The 20,736-nt window shown below is 41.8% G+C and overlaps 1 protein-coding gene across 1 annotated transcript in view; it reads right to left on the reverse strand.

The window, feature by feature from the left end:
* Positions 1-316: 316 nt before the first annotated feature.
* The window catches only part of msraa (methionine sulfoxide reductase Aa), an 87,667-nt gene continuing 67,247 nt past the window's right edge, over positions 317-20,736 (reverse strand). Inside the window, exon 6 of the mRNA XM_029750561.1 lies at positions 317-842. Coding sequence (XP_029606421.1) covers positions 678-842 — 165 coding nt within the window. The 3' untranslated portion in view covers positions 317-677. The remainder of the gene's footprint in view (positions 843-20,736) is intronic.

A 20,736-nucleotide genomic window follows, 5' to 3' on the forward strand; every position in this document is an offset into this window, starting at 1 on the left:
TGTGTGTGTGTGTGTGTGTGTGTGTGTGTGTGTGTGTGTGTGTGTGTGTGTGTGTGTGTGTGTGTGTGTGTGTGTGTGTGTGTGTGATGCTGCCCCTCTCTATCTCTCTCTCATTGTGTTATAGTTGATGCCAAGCTACACAGGCCCTGGCAGAGGGCTCTCTCCCACTGAGTGTTTGCCTGCACAAGCCACACACACCCCTCTGACAGATGAGTCAGGGAGTGATCAGAACAAGGCTTAAGGCAAAGATCAGAGAAAGGAGGTCATCCAACACACACCAAACACCACGCAAAGGAACCAGCCATACATATCAACACACAGTTTCATCATTTAATCCACCAGCACACACCATAGAGTTCAATCAGATGTACATAATGTAGCTGATTTGATTCAAACAAGACAATGTACACTAATGTGCATTCATTTAAACAGGTCTTATGTATGTAGTGCTTGATTACCAAACTATTTAAATGATACAAGTCTAGACTCAGATACAGACTGTTTTTATATAAACCCTGAATATGCTTCAGTACTGCATCATAATTAAGGTGACTTCCATTTAAATGAATAGATTAAATACTTATTTTGCAATGAGCAAGCGGAAATGCGTCTTTACATTTCCTCGTCAAAATCAGACAATCAGAGGTTGGTGGTCATTCCCTATTGGACAGAGGTGGTTATTTCTTGAGTCCTATTGGACAGGAGACTCCGGTGCCGCTCAGGCCACAGTATCCACCGGGGTTCTTGCTGAGGTACTGCTGGTGGTAGTCCTCAGCATAGTAGAACTCCTGGGCCTCGGCGATCTCTGTGGTGATTTCTCCAAAGCCCCCCTCTATCAGGACCTGTAGAAACAACAACAACACTGTATCATTAGGACTGACCTTCATGAATGAATGGCTCAGGATTGAATGGTTACAACACAAGAACATTTTTCTAAAAGTCACAAATGAACCATTTTGGAACCATTTTCCTGCCTTCTTCCATGTAATTACATTCAAAACGTTCGTCTGCCTCCTTCAAGGAAAATATTTTCTTACAAAGAAATGTATTGTTTTTCAAGATTACACATATTCTTACTGTTAGCAGTGTTACAGCTAATGCAATCTCTCTCTCTCTCTCACACTCTCTCTCACACTCTCTCAGTCATTTGTAAAGCACTGGAGCAGAGACGAGCACAGAGGTCATTAGTGCTCGGGTGGCCCTACGGGTGAGGCCCAGACAGATGTCGACTCACATGCCCCAGATGTGCCCAATGTGTGTGTATGTATGGGGAGGGGGCATCGGGTTTGTGTGTGTGTGCATGTGTGTGAGCTGTGACATGCCCCCACCAACCCAGTATACCCAATGCCTACAGCACGTTTATATGGTCCACACACACACCTCAGCCAGCCTGGCCTGGGTAATCTCCTCTAACCCCCAGCACAGGGCCGTCTAAGCAGGTACACCTCAGCCAGCCTGGCCTGGGTAATCTCCTCTAACCCCCAGCACAGGGCCGTCTAAACAGGTACACCTCAGCCAGCCTCACTGCTTTTCGTCCTCTATGAAAAATCCCAACAACAAAAAATAATACTGGACTTTTTAGGGTTACTGGTGCCTGGTGTCAGAACTCTGGGTTGAACTGTATACCAATGACACAGTTAGGCACTGGGAGTGACTCCCCACTGAAATCCCATTCCACATCACAGCACCTGTCCAAGTGGCAGTCAGTCAGTCAGGTTTAATAGATAGAGCCAGGCTGAATATCATTCGAAATCTGCCTCTGCGAGCAAGGTTTACATTTGAAGTGTACACTAGTCTAGCATGTACAGCATATTGAGAAATCCAGGTTGGAAGTAAATATATTGTTCTTGTGAGAATATGGAGATTCTAAACTGAGAAATGGTTATGTTAAGGGGAAAGAGGACAAAGTGGGGATATTGTTGACACAATGCCACTTGGGAGTTTCAAGAAAGTGATGCAAGGATGTGTCTATTGCTTTCCTTCTCTCTTTCTCTCTTTCCGTCTTTCTTTCTTTCTTTCCATCTATCTCCATCATTTCCCACTCTTGCTCTCTCTACATCTCCTCCGCCAACCTCCCCCTATCACTAATGTTTGTTGCTAAGTGTCTATGTGTGTGTGTGTGTGTGTGTGGCAGGGAGGGGGGACAGCGGGCTGTGAGAAGGAACCTGCCAACTACCTCATTTCTCGGACCATCTGCCTGGAGGCAGCCACGCACCTGTTAGGAGCAGCTGCCACCATACAGGAGACAGGAGAGAGAGAGAGAAAGGTAGCACAGAATCAACTCTCCTCTCCCCGCCAGTACCAGACCCAGTCCTAGCTCTATATACCTTCATCCCCAGCTCCAGCCCTAGCTCTATATACCTTCATCCCCAGACCCAGTCCTAGCTCTATATACCTTCATCCCCAGACCCAGTCCTAGCTCTATATACCTTCATCCCCAGCTCCAGTCCTAGCTCTATATACCTTCATCCCCAGACCCAGTCCTAGCTCTATATACCTTCATCCCCAGACCCAGTCCTAGCTCTATATACCTTCATCCCCAGACCCAGTCCTAGCTCTATATACCTTCATCCCCAGACCCAGTCCTAGCTCTATATACCTTCATCCCCAGACCCAGTCCTAGCTCTATATACCTTCATCCCCAGCTCCAGTCCTAGCTCTATATACCTTCATCCCCAGACCCAGTCCTAGCTCTATATACCTTCATCCCCAGACCCAGTCCTAGCTCTATATACCTTCATCCCCAGCTCCAGTCCTAGCTCTATATACCTTCATCCCCAGACCCAGTCCTAGCTCTATATACCTTCATCCCCAGCTCCAGTCCTAGCTCTATATACCTTCATCCCCAGACCCAGTCCTAGCTCTATATACCTTCATCCCCAGACCCAGTCCTAGCTCTATATACCTTCATCCCCAGACCCAGTCCTAGCTCTATATACCTTCATCCCCAGACCCAGTCCTAGCTCTATATACCTTCATCCCCAGACCCAGTCCTAGCTCTATGTATCTTCATCCCCAGACCCAGTCCTAGCTCTATATACCTTCATTCCCAGACCCAGTCCTAGCTCTATATACCTTCATCCCCAGACCCAGTCCTAGCTCTATATACCTTCATCCCCAGACCCAGTCCTAGCTCTATATACCTTCATCACCAGACCCAGTCCTAGCTCTATATACCTTCATCCCCAGACCCAGTCCTAGCTCTATATACCTTCATCCCCAGCTCCAGTCCTAGCTCTATATACCTTCATCCCCAGACCCAGTCCTAGCTCTATATACCTTCATCCCCAGACCCAGTCCTATCTCTATATACCTTCATCCCCAGACCCAGTCCTAGCTCTATATACCTTCATCCCCAGCTCCAGTCCTAGCTCTATATACCTTCATCCCCAGCTCCAGTCCTAGCTCTATATACGTTCATCCCCAGACCCAGTCCTGTCTCTATATACGTTCATCCCCAGACCCAGTCCTATCTCTATATACCTTCATCCCCAGCTCCAGTCCTAGCTCTATATACCTTCATCCCCAGACCCAGTCCTAACTCTATATACCTTCATCCCCAGCTCCAGTCCTAGCTCTATATACGTTCATCCCCAGACCCAGTCCTGTCTCTATATACGTTCATCCCCAGACCCAGTCCTATCTCTATATACCTTCATCCCCAGACCCAGTCCTAGCTCTATATACCTTCATCCCCAGACCCAGTCCTAGCTCTATATACCTTCATCCCCAGACCCAGTCCTAGCTCTATATACCTTCATCCCCAGACCCAGTCCTAGCTCTATATACCTTCATCCCCAGACCCAGTCCTAGCTCTATATACCTTCATCCCCAGACCCAGTCCTGTCTCTATATACGTTCATCCCCAGACCCAGTCCTATCTCTATATACCTTCATCCCCAGCTCCAGTCCTAGCTCTATATACCTTCATCCCCAGACCCAGTCCTAGCTCTATATACCTTCATCCCCAGCTCCAGTCCTAGCTCTATATACGTTCATCCCCAGACCCAGTCCTGTCTCTATATACGTTCATCCCCAGACCCAGTCCTATCTCTATATACCTTCATCCCCAGACCCAGTCCTAGCTCTATATACCTTCATCCCCAGACCCAGTCCTAGCTCTATATACCTTCATCCCCAGACCCAGTCCTAGCTCTATATACCTTCATCCCCAGACCCAGTCCTAGCTCTATATACCTTCACCCCCAGACCCAGTCCTAGCTCTATATACCTTCATCCCCAGACCCAGTCCTAGCTCTATATACCTTCATCCCCAGACCCAGTCCTAGCTCTATATACCTTCATCCCCAGACCCAGTCCTAGCTCTATATACCTTCATCCCCAGACCCAGTCCTAGCTCTATATACCTTCATCCCCAGACCCAGTCCTAGCTCTATATACCTTCATCCCCAGACCCAGTCCTAGCTCTATATACCTTCATCCCCAGACCCAGTCCTAGCTCTATATACCTTCATCCCCAGACCCAGTCCTAGCTCTATATACCTTCATCCCCAGACCCAGTCCTAGCTCTATATACCTTCATCCCCAGCTCCAGTCCTAGCTCTATATACCTTCATCCCCAGCTCCAGCCCTAGCTCTATATACCTTCATCCCCAGCTCCAGCCCTAGCTCTACATACCTTCATCCCCAGACCCAGTCCTAGCTCTATATACCTTCATCCCCAGCTCCAGTCCTAGCTCTATATACCTTCATCCCCAGACCCAGTCCTAGCTCTATATACCTTCATCCCCAGACCCAGTCCTAGCTCTATATACCTTCATCCCCAGCTCCAGTCCTAGCTCTATATACCTTCATCCCCAGACCCAGTCCTAGCTCTATATACCTTCATCCCCAGACCCAGTCCTAGCTCCATATACCTTCATCCCCAGACCCAGTCCTAGCTCTATATACCTTCATCCCCAGCTCCAGTATCCACAGACATTTAGGCCTCTCATTAACTCTCTCAGCCTCATCATCCCTCCTCTACCTCTCACTCCTCTCTCCCTAATCTTTCCTATGCCTCTGCCCCTTTCTAGTCTCTCTGTCAGCCTCTTTCTCTCTCTCTCTCTGTCTCTCTCCCTCTCTCTCTGTCTCTCTCGCTCTGTCTCTCTCTCTGGCTCTCTCTGTCTCTTTCTCCCTCATCCTCTCTGTCTCTCTCTAAACTCATCCTCTCTCTCTGTCCATCATTCACTCCCACATCCTCTCTCTTTCTCTCATTCTCCCTCATCCTCTCTCTTTCTCTCTCTGTTTCCCTCTCTGTTTCTCTCTCTGTTTCTCTCTCTCTCAATCTCTCTGTCTCTCTCTTGCTATCTGAGGCCCTGTGTGTGCTTTACAGTGGGGCTTAGCAGCTCCTATATCTCAGCATGGACACCCAGCAGGTAGCTATCGCCATCCGCAGTACACCACCGGGTGCACCCCTGGTTGGCGCCGGGCCAAGCTGGCACCACCAGATATGATTTAAGAGACGCATTTTTCTGTGGTGGTACCAAGTTGGGACGTCATGCCATCGTTCTGAATACCCATCATGGCAGCCTCCCTAAGAAGCCTGGTCGCTAGGGAGACCTCAGCTGCAGTGGGCAGCGCTAACACTTATTGTCACAGCTAGATGGGAGGAAGATGTGTGTGTGTGTGTGTGTGTGTGTGTGTGTGTGTGTGTGTGTGTGTGTGTGTGTGTGTGTGTGTGTGTGTGTGTGTGTGTGTGTGTGTGTGTGTGTGTGTGTGCTGGTGTTTTTCTCCCACTCAGCTCTGGAAAATGGAGCAGAGCAGGAGCTTGAGACAAAAGGCTGAGGTGAAACAAAACAAGGTGAGCAGGCCTGGTGGCCAAGAGGCTGACCACTTGGCAGTGCATTAAACCCAATCCCCAGTAGTCTATTTGTAGTCTATTTCTGGGCAATAAGGGATGTGTGAAGAGTGAAATATTTCATTGAGCATTAAGAGGTTGTAAAACACAACATAAGACTCCAGCAGCAGCAGCACACGTCTAAAGCAGCCTGTTTATGCATGGCCTCTGTCACAAACACACACAGCCTTGGATGCAGGTAGGTGAACAAAATTATTGAGGGTGTTGCTGAGATTTCAGCACTACCGTTCTGAATGTAAAGAACTAGAGCTACCAGTTCATATCTCCTATTCCTTTGTTTACAGTTTGCTAGCATCTTCAGGGAACTCGTGTTCATATGTGTGCTGATAGGCGTGTGTTTGAATACTTACAATGTGTAGTAAATGTATAGCTCCAGGCTTCTAATGTCTGTCCTGGTGCATATAACCACTGGGCTTACTGTACTATCCAACCAGATCCATCCAACCAGATCCTCCTCTATGAAGATACATGTCACTCTGGCAGCAGATGGCTCATAGTTCATCTGAGAGATGAAGGAAACCATGCAGAAGAAGAAGGACATGTTTATCTCTCATTTCTAATCTGTCTAAGCACTGAGTCATGGCAGGTTGGAGCCAACGGTTTAGAAGTGCACGGAAGCAAATGGGACTTGGCATTCATCCACTCTCTTGCCTCTCTATCCACAGCCTAATTCAGTCAGTCCAGGACCCTGGTGAGTGAGGTTCCTCTTCGTTTGCTCAGCTGACACACTCCCCTTCATCAGCTGACACACTACCCTTCATCAGCTGACACACTCCCCTTCATCAGCTGACACACTACCCTTCATCAGCTGACACACTCCCCTTCATCAGCTGACACACTCCCCTTCATCAGCTGACACACTCCCCTTCATCAGCTGACACACTACCCTTCATCAGCTGACACACTACCCTTCATCAGCTGACACACTCCCCTTCATCAGCTGACACACTCCCCTTCATCAGCTGACACACTCCCCTTCATCAGCTGACACACTCCCCTTCATCAGCTGACACACTACCCTTCATCAGCTGACACACTCCCCTTCATCAGCTGACACACTCCCCTTCATCAGCTGACACACTCCCCTTCATCAGCTGACACACTCCCCTTCATCAGCTGACACACTACCCTTCATCAGCTGACACACTCCCCTTCATCAGCTGACACACTACCCTTCATCAGCTGACACACTCCCCTTCATCAGCTGACACACTCCCCTTCATCAGCTGACACACTACCCTTCATCAGCTGACACACTTCCCTTCATCAGCTGACATACTCCCCTCATCAGCTAACACACTCCCCTTCATCAGCTGACACACTCCCCTTCATCAGCTGACACACTTCCCTTCATCAGCTGACACACTCCCCTTCATCAGCTGACACACTCCCCTTCATCAGCTGACACACTCCCCTTCATCAGCTGACACACTCCCCTTCATCAGCTGACACAACTACCCTTCATCAGCTGACACACTACCCTTCATCAGCTGACACACTCCCCTTCATCAGCTGACACACTCCCCTTCATCAGCTGACACACTCCCCTTCATCAGCTGACACACTCCCCTTCATCAGCTGACACACTACCCTTCATCAGCTGACACACTCCCCTTCATCAGCTGACACACTCCCCTTCATCAGCTGACACACTCCCCTTCATCAGCTGACACACTCCCCTTCATCAGCTGACACACTACCCTTCATCAGCTGACACACTCCCCTTCATCAGCTGACACACTACCCTTCATCAGCTGACACACTCCCCTTCATCAGCTGACACACTCCCCTTCATCAGCTGACACACTACCCTTCATCAGCTGACACACTTCCCTTCATCAGCTGACATACTCCCCTCATCAGCTAACACACTCCCCTTCATCAGCTGACACACTCCCCTTCATCAGCTAACACACTCCCCTTCATCAGCTGACATACTTCCCTTCATCAGCTAACACACTCCCCTTCATCAGCTGACACACTCCCCTTCATCAGCTGACACACTACCCTTCATCAGCTGACACACTACCCTTCATCAGCTGACACACTACCCTTCATCAGCTGACACACTCCCCTTCATCAGCTAACACACTCCCCTTCATCAGCTGACATACTTCCCTTCATCAGCTGACACACTCCCCTTCATCAGCTGACACACTCCCCTTCATCAGCTGACACACTCCCCTTCATCAGCTGACACACTCCCCTTCATCAGCTGACACACTACCCTTCATCAGCTGACACACTCCCCTTCATCAGCTGACATACTTCCCTTCATCAGCTGACATACTTCCCTTCATCAGCTGACATACTTCCCCTCATCAGCTAACACACTACCCTTCATCAGCTGACATACTTCCCTTCATCAGCTGACACACTTCCCTTCATCAGCTGACACACTCCCCTTCATCAGCTGACACACTCCCCTTCATCAGCTGACACACTCCCCTTCATCAGCTGACACACTCCCCTTCATCAGCTGACACACTCCCCTTCATCAGCTGACACACTACCCTTCATCAGCTGACACACTCCCCTTCATCAGCTGACATACTTCCCTTCATCAGCTGACATACTTCCCTTCATCAGCTGACACACTCCCCTTCATCAGCTGACACACTCCCCTTCATCAGCTGACACACTCCCCTTCATCAGCTGACATACTTCCCTTCATCAGCTGACATACTCCCCTTCATCAGCTGACATACTTCCCTTCATCAGCTGACATACTTCCCTTCATCAGCTGACACACTCCCCTTCATCAGCTGACATACTCCCCTTCATCAGCTGACACACTACCCTTCATCAGCTGACACACTCCCCTTCATCAGCTGACATACTTCCCTTCATCAGCTGACATACTTCCCTTCATCAGCTGACACACTCCCCTTCATCAGCTGACACACTACCCTTCATCAGCTGACACACTCCCCTTCATCAGCTGACATACTTCCCTTCATCAGCTGACATACTTCCCTTCATCAGCTGACACACTCCCCTTCATCAGCTGACACACTTCCCTTCATCAGCTGACATACTTCCCTTCATCAGCTGACATACTTCCCCTCATCAGCTAACACACTACCCTTCATCAGCTGACACACTACCCTTCATCAGCTGACACACTCCCCTTCATCAGCTGACACACTACCCTTCATCAGGTGACACACTACCCTTCATCAGGTGACACACTACCCTTCATCAGCTGACACACTTCCCTTCATCAGCTGACACACTCCCCTTCATCAGCTGACATACTTCCCTTCATCAGCTGACATACTCCCCTTCATCAGCTGACACACTCCCCTTCATCAGCTGACACACTCCCCTTCATCAGCTGACACACTCCCCTTCATCAGCTGACACACTACCCTTCATCAGGTGACACACTCCCCTTCATCAGCTGACACACTCCCCTTCATCAGCTGACACACTACCCTTCATCAGGTGACACACTACCCTTCATCAGCTGACACACTCCCCTTCATCAGCTGACACACTCCCCTTCATCAGCTGACACACTCCCCTTCATCAGCTGACACACTACCCTTCATCAGGTGACACACTCCCCTTCATCAGCTGACATACTCCCCTTCATCAGCTGACACACTACCCTTCATCAGGTGACACACTACCCTTCATCAGCTGACATACTCCCCTCATCAGCTGACACACTCCCCTTCATCAGGTGACACACTACCCTTCATCAGCTGACACACACACATCTCATCAGCTGAGAATGACATCATGCTGTGAACAGAGGTCACACCTCTCCTCTAAACCCCACACATCCAATCATTCTATCACCCTTTCATTAGCTGGGGCTCCTCGGTTCAGAGGTCATCCTACCCCCAGGTGGACTAGCATGCACCCTGATCCCAGCTGGGACTCCCTTGTAGGGGTAGACGAGGACAGGGGCTCCCCTGAGAGATCCAGGGGACTTGGATCTCCTCAATGGCTCTGTCTCTGTCTACTGAGCACAGAGGCCAGGCAGCCAGGCAGTAGGGTCCTTGCTATCCAGGATCCTAGGGATGTCCATACCCAATTGATGTTGACATTTTAAATGGTTACGGTAAGGATTAGGTAGGGGTTATGGTGAAGGTTAGGGAAGGGTAGGGGTTAAGGTTAGGGTTAGGATTAGGGTAGGGGTTAAGGTTAGGGTAGGGGTTAAGATTAGGTTTTGGGGTTAGGGTTAGGATTAGGGTAGGGATTAGGGTTAGGATTAGGGTAGGGGTTAAGGTTAGGATTAGGGTAGGGTTTAAGGTAGTGTTAGGGTAGGGGTTAAGGTTAGGATTAGAGGTAGGGGTTAAGGTAGTGTTAGGGTAGGGGTTAAGGTTAGGATTAGGGTAGGGGTTAAGGTTAGGGTTAGGGTAGGGGTTAAAGTAGGGTTAGGGTAGGGGTTAAGGTAGTGTTAGGGTAGGGGGTAAGGTTAGGCTTAGGGTAGGGGAAGGTTAGGATTAGGTTTGGGGTTAAGATTAGGGTTAGGATTAGGGTAGGGGTTAAGGTAATGTTAGGGTAGGGGTTAACGTTAGGGTTAGGATTAGGGTAGGGGTTAAGGTTAGGATTAGGGTAGGGGTTAAGGTTAGGGTTAGGATTAGGGTAGGGGTTAAGGTTAGGGTTAGGATTAGGGTAGGGGTTAAGGTAGTGTTAGGGTAGGGATTAAGGTTAGGGTTAAGGTAGAGTTAGAGAAGGGGTTAAGGTTAGGGTTAGGGTAGGGGTTAAGGTAGGGATTAAGGTAGTGTTAGGATAGGGTAGGGGTTAAGGTTAGGGTAGGGATTAAGGTTAGGGTTAGGATTAGGGTAGGGGATAAGGTTAGGGTAGGGATTAAGGTTAGGATTAGGTTTGGGGTTAAGGTTAGGGTTAGGATTAGGGTAGGAGTTAAGGTAGTGTTAGGGAAGCGGTTAAGGTTAGGGTTAGGATTAGGGTAAGGGTTAAGGTAGGGTTAGGGTAGGGTAGGGGTTAAGGTAGTGTTAGGGTAGGGGTTAAGGTTAGGGTTAGGGTAGGGGTTAAGGTTAGGATTAAGTTTGGGGTTAAGGTTAGGGTTAGGATTAGGGTAGGGGTTAAGGTAGTGTTAGGGGTTAAGGATAGGTTTAGGATTTAGGGTAGGGATGTCCCAAGGATCCTGGAAAGCACTAACCCAGGCAGTAGGGCTGGAACTCGTCATATGAACGACAGGTTCCCTTTTCACATCCAAACCATGGAGATACTGCATCCAACTACTACTGTATCTATTGACTATAAACTATCTACTGTATCTATCTACTCTATTGACTATAAACTATCTACTGTATCTATCTACTCTATTGACTATAAACTATCTACTGTATCTATCTACTCTATTGACTATAAACTATCTACTGTATCTATCTACTCTATTGACTATAAACTATCTACTGTATCTATCTACTCTATTGACTATAAACTATCTACTGTATTATCTACTCTATTGACCAAAAACTATCTACTGTATCTATCTACTCTATTGACTATAAACTATCTACTGTATCTATCTACTCTATTGACTATAAACTATCTACTGTATCTATTGACTATAAACTATCTACTGTATCTATTGACTATAAACTATCTACTGTATTATCTACTCTATTGACTATAAACTATCTACTGTATCTATCTACTCTATTGACTATAAACTATTTACTGCATCTATTGACTACAAACTATCTACTATATCTATTGACTATAAACTATCTACTGTATTATCTACTCTATTGACTATAAACTATCTACTGTATCTATCTACTCTATTGACTATACACTATCTACTGTATCTATCTACTCTATTGACTATAAACTATCTACTGTATTATCTACTCTATTGACCAAAAACTATCTACTGTATCTATCTACTCTATTGACTATAAACTATCTACTGTATCTATCTACTCTATTGACTATAAACTATCTACTGTATCTATTGACTATAAACTATCTACTGTATCTATTGACTATAAACTATCTACTGTATTATCTACTCTATTGACTATAAACTATCTACTGTATCTATCTACTGTATTGACTATACACTATCTACTGTATCTATCTACTCTATTGACTATAAACTATCTACTGTATTATCTACTTTATTGACTATAAACTATCTACTGTATCTATTGACTATAAACTATCTACTGTATTATCTACTCTATTGACTTTAAACTATCTACTGTATCTATTGACTATAAACTATCTACTGTATTATCTACTCTATTGACTATAAACTATCTACTGTATTATCTACTCTATTGACTATAAACTATCTACTGTATCTATCTACTCTATTGACTATAAACTAACTACTGTATCTATTGACTATAAACTATCAACTGTATTATCTACTCTATTGACTTTAAACTATCTACTGTATCTATTGACTATAAACTATCTACTGTATCTATTGACTATAAACTATCTACTGTATCTATCTACTCTATTGACTATAAACGATCTACGGTATCTATCTACTCTATTGACTATAAACTGTCTACTGTATCTATTGACTATAAACTATCTACTGTATCTATCTACTCTATTGACTATAAACGATCTACTGTATCTATCTACTCTATTGACTATAAACGATCTACTGTATCTACCTACTCTATTGACTATAAACTATCAACTGTATTATCTACTCTATTGACTTTAAACTATCTACTGTATCTATTGACTATAAACTATCTACTGTATCTATTGACTATAAACTATCTACTGTATCTATCTACTCTATTGACTATAAACCATCTACGGTATCTATCTACTCTATTGACTATAAACTGTCTACTGTATCTATTGACTATAAACTATCTACTGTATCTATCTACTCTATTGACTATAAACGATCTACTGTATCTATCTACTCTATTGACTATAAACGATCTACTGTATCTACCTACTCTATTGACTATAAACTATCTACTGTATCTATTGACTATAAACTATCTACTGTATCTATCTACTCTATTGACAATAAACGATCTACTGTATCTATCTACTCTATTGACTATAAACTATCTACTGTATCTATCTACTCTATTGACTATAAACGATCTACGGTATCTATCTACTCTATTGACTATAAACTATCTACTGTATCTATTGACTATAAACTATCTACTGTATCTATCTACTCTATTGACTATAAACGATCTACTGTATCTATCTACTCTATTGACTATAAACTATCTACTGTATCTATCTACTCTATTGACTATAAACGATCTACTGTGTCTATCTACTCTATTGACTATAAACTATCTACTGTATCTATCTACTCTATTGACTATAAACTATCTACTGTATCTATCTACTCTATTGACTATAAACTATCTACTGTATTATCTACTCTATTGACTATAAACTATCTACTGTATCTATCTACTCTATTGACTATAAACTATCTACTGCATCTATTGACTATAAACTATCTACTATATCTATTGACTATAAACTATCTACTGTATCTATTGACTATAAACTATCTACTGTATTATCTACTCTATTGACTATAAACGATCTACTGTATCTATTGACTATAAACTATCTACTGTATCTATCTACTCTATTGACTATAAACTATCTACTGTATCTATTGACTATAAACTATCTACTGTATCTATCTACTCTATTGACTATAAACGATCTACTGTATCTATCTACTCTATTGACTATAAACTATCTACTGTATCTATCTACTCTATTGACTATAAACTATCTACTGTATATATCTACTCTATTGACTATAAACTATCTACTGTATCTATCTACTCTATTGACTATACACTATCTACTGTATCTATCTACTCTATTGACTATAAACTATCTACTGTATATATCTACTCTATTGACTATAAACTATCTACTGTATCTATCTACTCTATTGACTATAAACTATCTACTGTATCTATCTACTCTATTGACTATAAACGATCTACTGTATCTATCTACTCTATTGACTATAAACGATCTACTGTATCTATCTACTCTATTGACTATAAACTATCTACTGTATTATCTACTCTATTGACTATAAACTATCTACTGTATCTATTGACTATAAACTATCTACTGTATTATCTACTCTATTGACTTTAAACTATCTACTGTATCTATTGACTATAAACTATCTACTGTATTATCTACTCTATTGACTATAAACTATCTACTGTATCTATTGACTATAAACTATCTACTGTATTATCTACTCTATTGACTTTAAACTATCTACTGTATCTATTGACTATAAACGATCTACTGTATCTATCTACTCTATTGACTATAAACGATCTACTGTATCTACCTACTCTATTGACTATAAACTATCTACTGTATCTATTGACTATAAACTATCTACTGTATCTATCTACTCTATTGACAATAAACGATCTACTGTATCTATCTACTCTATTGACTATAAACTATCTACTGTATCTATCTACTCTATTGACTATAAACGATCTACGGTATCTATCTACTCTATTGACTATAAACTATCTACTGTATCTATTGACTATAAACTATCTACTGTATCTATCTACTCTATTGACTATAAACGATCTACTGTATCTATCTACTCTATTGACTATAAACTATCTACTGTATCTATCTACTCTATTGACTATAAACGATCTACTGTGTCTATCTACTCTATTGACTATAAACTATCTACTGTATCTATCTACTCTATTGACTATAAACTATCTACTGTATCTATCTACTCTATTGACTATAAACTATCTACTGTATTATCTACTCTATTGACTATAAACTATCTACTGTATCTATCTACTCTATTGACTATAAACTATCTACTGCATCTATTGACTATAAACTATCTACTATATCTATTGACTATAAACTATCTACTGTATCTATTGACTATAAACTATCTACTGTATTATCTACTCTATTGACTATAAACGATCTACTGTATCTATTGACTATAAACTATCTACTGTATCTATCTACTCTATTGACTATAAACTATCTACTGTATCTATTGACTATAAACTATCTACTGTATCTATCTACTCTATTGACTATAAACGATCTACTGTATCTATCTACTCTATTGACTATAAACTATCTACTGTATCTATCTACTCTATTGACTATAAACTATCTACTGTATATATCTACTCTATTGACTATAAACTATCTACTGTATCTATCTACTCTATTGACTATACACTATCTACTGTATCTATCTACTCTATTGACTATAAACTATCTACTGTATATATCTACTCTATTGACTATAAACTATCTACTGTATCTATCTACTCTATTGACTATAAACTATCTACTGTATCTATCTACTCTATTGACTATAAACGATCTACTGTATCTATCTACTCTATTGACTATAAACGATCTACTGTATCTATCTACTCTATTGACTATAAACTATCTACTGTATTATCTACTCTATTGACTATAAACTATCTACTGTATCTATTGACTATAAACTATCTACTGTATTATCTACTCTATTGACTTTAAACTATCTACTGTATCTATTGACTATAAACTATCTACTGTATTATCTACTCTATTGACTATAAACTATCTACTGTATCTATTGACTATAAACTATCTACTGTATTATCTACTCTATTGACTTTAAACTATCTACTGTATCTATTGACTATAAACGATCTACTGTATCTATCTACTCTATTGACTATAAACGATCTACTGTATCTACCTACTCTATTGACTATAAACTATCTACTGTATCTATTGACTATAAACTATCTACTGTATCTATCTACTCTATTGACAATAAACGATCTACTGTATCTATCTACTCTATTGACTATAAACTATCTACTGTATCTATCTACTCTATTGACTATAAACGATCTACGGTATCTATCTACTCTATTGACTATAAACTATCTACTGTATCTATTGACTATAAACTATCTACTGTATCTATCTACTCTATTGACTATAAACGATCTACTGTATCTATCTACTCTATTGACTATAAACTATCTACTGTATCTATCTACTCTATTGACTATAAACGATCTACTGTGTCTATCTACTCTATTGACTATAAACTATCTACTGTATCTATCTACTCTATTGACTATAAACTATCTACTGTATCTATCTACTCTATTGACTATAAACTATCTACTGTATTATCTACTCTATTGACTATAAACTATCTACTGTATCTATCTACTCTATTGACTATAAACTATCTACTGCATCTATTGACTATAAACTATCTACTATATCTATTGACTATAAACTATCTACTGTATCTATTGACTATAAACTATCTACTGTATTATCTACTCTATTGACTATAAACGATCTACTGTATCTATTGACTATAAACTATCTACTGTATCTATCTACTCTATTGACTATAAACTATCTACTGTATCTATTGACTATAAACTATCTACTGTATCTATCTACTCTATTGACTATAAACGATCTACTGTATCTATCTACTCTATTGACTATAAACTATCTACTGTATCTATCTACTCTATTGACTATAAACTATCTACTGTATATATCTACTCTATTGACTATAAACTATCTACTGTATCTATCTACTCTATTGACTATACACTATCTACTGTATCTATCTACTCTATTGACTATAAACTATCTACTGTATATATCTACTCTATTGACTATAAACTATCTACTGTATCTATCTACTCTATTGACTATAAACTATCTACTGTATCTATCTACTCTATTGACTATAAACGATCTACTGTATCTATCTACTCTATTGACTATAAACGATCTACTGTATCTATCTACTCTATTGACTATAAACTATCTACTGTATTATCTACTCTATTGACTATAAACTATCTACTGTATCTATTGACTATAAACTATCTACTGTATTATCTACTCTATTGACTTTAAACTATCTACTGTATCTATTGACTATAAACTATCTACTGTATTATCTACTCTATTGACTATAAACTATCTACTGTATCTATTGACTATAAACTATCTACTGTATTATCTACTCTATTGACTTTAAACTATCTACTGTATCTATTGACTATAAACTATCTACTGTATTATCTACTCTATTGACTATAAACTATCTACTGTATTTATCTACTCTATTGACTATAAACTATCTACTGTATCTATTGACTATAAACTATCTACTGTATTATCTACTCTATTGACTTTAAACTATCTACTGTATCTATTGACTATAAACTATCTACTGTATCTATTGACTATAAACTATCTACTGTATCTATTGACTATAAACTATCTACTGTATCTATCTACTCTATTGACTATAAACGATCTACGGTAGCTATCTACTCTATTGACTATAAACTATCTACTGTATCTATTGACTATAAACTATCTACTGTATCTATCTACTCTATTGACTATAAACGATCTACTGTATCTATCTACTCTATTGACTATAAACGATCTACTGTATCTATCTACTCTATTGACTATAACCTATCGACTGTATCTATTGACTATAAACTATCTACTGTATCTATCTACTCTATTGACAATAAACGATCTACTGTATCTATCTACTCTATTGACTATAAACTATCTACTGTATCTATCTACTCTATTGACTATAAACGATCTACTGTATCTATCTACTCTATTGACTATAAACTATCTACTGTATCTATCTACTCTATTGACTATAAACTATCTACTGTACCTATCTACTCTATTGACTATAAACTATCTACTGTATCTATCTACTCTATTGACTATAAACTATCTACTGTATTATCTACTCTATTGACTATAAACTATCTACTGTATTTATCTACTCTATTGACTATAAACTAGCTACTGTATCTATCTACTCTATTGACTATAAACTACCTACTGTATCTATTGACTACAAACTATCTACTGTATTATCTACTCTATTGACTATAAACTATCTACTGTATCTATCTACTCTATTGACTATAAACTATCTACTGTATCTCCGAGGGTGTGAAACCCACACACATACGGCTCAACCTTCGTCCTGGTCAGACGAAGTGCAAGTGGCAGAATCCCCAAAATGGCGTCACTGTCCCTCATCTTCTCTCCCTCAGATGCTAGCTGCTGTGTTTGTTCCAGCGGTCCTGTGCTGTGTTCCGTTACCACATGGCTAAATGCATAATTCAGACTAATTCATTTGCATATCAGACAGAGCGCTCATTTGGAATGCAAATACCTGTGCGCCCTGGTTAACCGCAGAAACGTGAAAGGCAGCGATAAGCAGCCTGACATGACTTTCTATTCAGCCATTTCAGGCAGACAGGAGAAAGAAGAAAACGTGGGGGCAGAGAATGAAATGAAAAATACACACCCGCCGCGGCATGTTAAAAGAGCCAGAGCAGGATTAGAGAGAGGGAGAAGACAGGAGACACGGTACACACACACACACACACACACACACACACACACACACACACACACACACACACACACACACACACACACACACACAGCCTTTGTGCACAGAAATGGACACTCAGAGAAAAGAGGGGAGAAACAAAATGAAGAATGAAGGAGGAGGGAGAGGAGAAATGATTGAAAGAAGAAATTAATTTCTAGGAATAATTTATGCGAACACAAAGGGAGCAGCCCTCCACCCATTGAGGAATCAGGAGTTATCACCCAGGCCAGGCAGAGGTGAAAAGAAGACACAGTAGTTAGTCAGTAAGTCCTTCTACCCTAGCCCCTAATTCCACACACACACAGAGAAATACAGAAAATGATAGCGGTGCATCCAAGACACACTTTGCGACAACAAAGGGACGTCAAAGCCTAAAATAAAGGCGTGATCAGCAGGTGCACCATCCAGAGACACCACTACCTCAGGAACAATGGAGCACACACCCCAACCATAGACGAGTAGAGGGGGAGGGAGAGAAAGAGGGAGAGAGGGAAAGAAAAGGAGAAAGCCTTGTCTTTCTCTGTAGCCCCTCAGCCCCAGCCTCAGAGGTCATTTTCTGCAGTGCTGTGCCTCACACAGAGTGCTCCCCAATCACTCCCCATGTGAACAATACAATCAAGCCAGCCAGCGGAGCATACACGGTCAATACCCTGACATTAAATTAACCAGACTCTTCCCAATCCTCCAGCCCTTCAGGCCAATACTAAATGGAGAATGGAACAGGCAGTGGCTGAATCTGCTTTTTTCCCCCCGTTACAAATGGCTGTGAATGACAATACTTGGTCACGAGGCAGATTAGCAGAAAGAAAACATGTATTCTATATGGACGTATTCCTTCCTGACTGAGTGATTGTCAGAGAAGGGATGGGAGGCATTCACAATGCTCTGTAATGATTGCCTAATTTCAAAATGGGAAACACTGAAAACATTTCTAATGCTTTCAACATTGACTGTCAGGACAAGAGTCTGTGGTATCAAGTAGATGGATAGAGAAGGAGGAAATGGACTCATCTTCCTCGTACGAGACAGTCAGGTCATTCAAACAGAGGTAATATCCTCATGTGCATGCCTGCGTGTATTATTCATTATGTTTCTGCATGCAGTGTCTATGCAGTGTCTATGTAGTGTCTATGCAGTGTCTATGTAGTGTCTATGCAGTGTTTGTGCCGTGTCTATGTAGTGTCTATGCAGTGTCTATGTAGTGTCTATGTAGTGTCTATGCAGTGTCTATGCAGTGTCTGTGCAATGTCTATGTAGTGTCTATGTAGTGTCTATGTAGTGTCTTTGTGCATGTGTGCATATGTAGTGTATGCGTGTGTGCATGCGTGCGAGTGTGTTCTGCGTGCCTGGCTTTGTTCATGTGTGTGTGCTCTGTGCTGCTGGCGCGGAGTGTGGCTTCACTGGAGAGGAAGATGGCATGGCTCCCTCCCTGGCAGAGCAGACCCTCTGTCCATAATGATGTTTAGGGAAATGTGGGCGCACGTGCCAAAAATCTGTTACATACCATTTGTTCAGGTCTCCTGTGGGTACCATCAGAAAGCAAATGAAAATGGGAAAGTCTGCTTGTGAGAGGAGAGCAAAAGAACAGGAGGAAGGAAATAAGATGGGCTGCTTCACTCCTTTACTAAACGAAAGGCAGAGGATGGGAAGTGTGAAGAGCAGGCTGTAAGGACAGAAGGACGGGAGAGTGAGCGACACCAGTGAGGTAGCATGACTGTTCACACCCTGATGAGATGATGAGATGGGGACTGACCATCACAGCTTCACCGCCATCATAGAAGTGGAGAGATGGATGGATGTGTGTGTGTGTGTGTGTGTGTGTGTGTGTGTGTGTGTGTGTGTGTGTGTGTGTGTGTGTGTGTGTGTGTGTGTGTGTATGTGTGTGTGTGTGTGTGTGTGTGTGTGTGTGTGTGTGTGTGAGAGAGAGAAAGAGGATTTTGAGGCTATATATCATAATGCCCAGTGAGAGAACCAGGTTTCCAATGGGATATTGTGTATTAAAAACTTTGTGGGTAGAGCCCTGAATGCTGATTGGCTGACAGCCGTGGTATATCAGACCGTATACCACGAGTATGACAAAACATTTATTTTTATTGCTCTAATTACGTTGGTAACCAGTTTCTAATAGCAATAAGGCACCTCGGGGGTTTGTGATATATGGCCAATATACCACGGCTAAGGGCTGTGACCAGGCACTCCTCGATGCGTCGTTCCTAAGAACAGCGCTTAGCCATGCTATATTTGCCATATACCACACTCCCTTGGGCCTTATTGCTTAATTATAAACACCTGTGTTATTATACAACCAACAATCCAAGACTCTCGCTGAACAACAGAGGGACAGAGGTTGAGAGGAAGATAGAACACAATGGAAAAGAGGCTGATCTAGAGTCTGTAAGTCAACAGGGAGGATCTA

This window comes from Salmo trutta, chromosome 1, assembly GCF_901001165.1.
Source record: "Salmo trutta chromosome 1, fSalTru1.1, whole genome shotgun sequence".
Classification (NCBI taxonomy): domain Eukaryota; kingdom Metazoa; phylum Chordata; class Actinopteri; order Salmoniformes; family Salmonidae; genus Salmo; species Salmo trutta.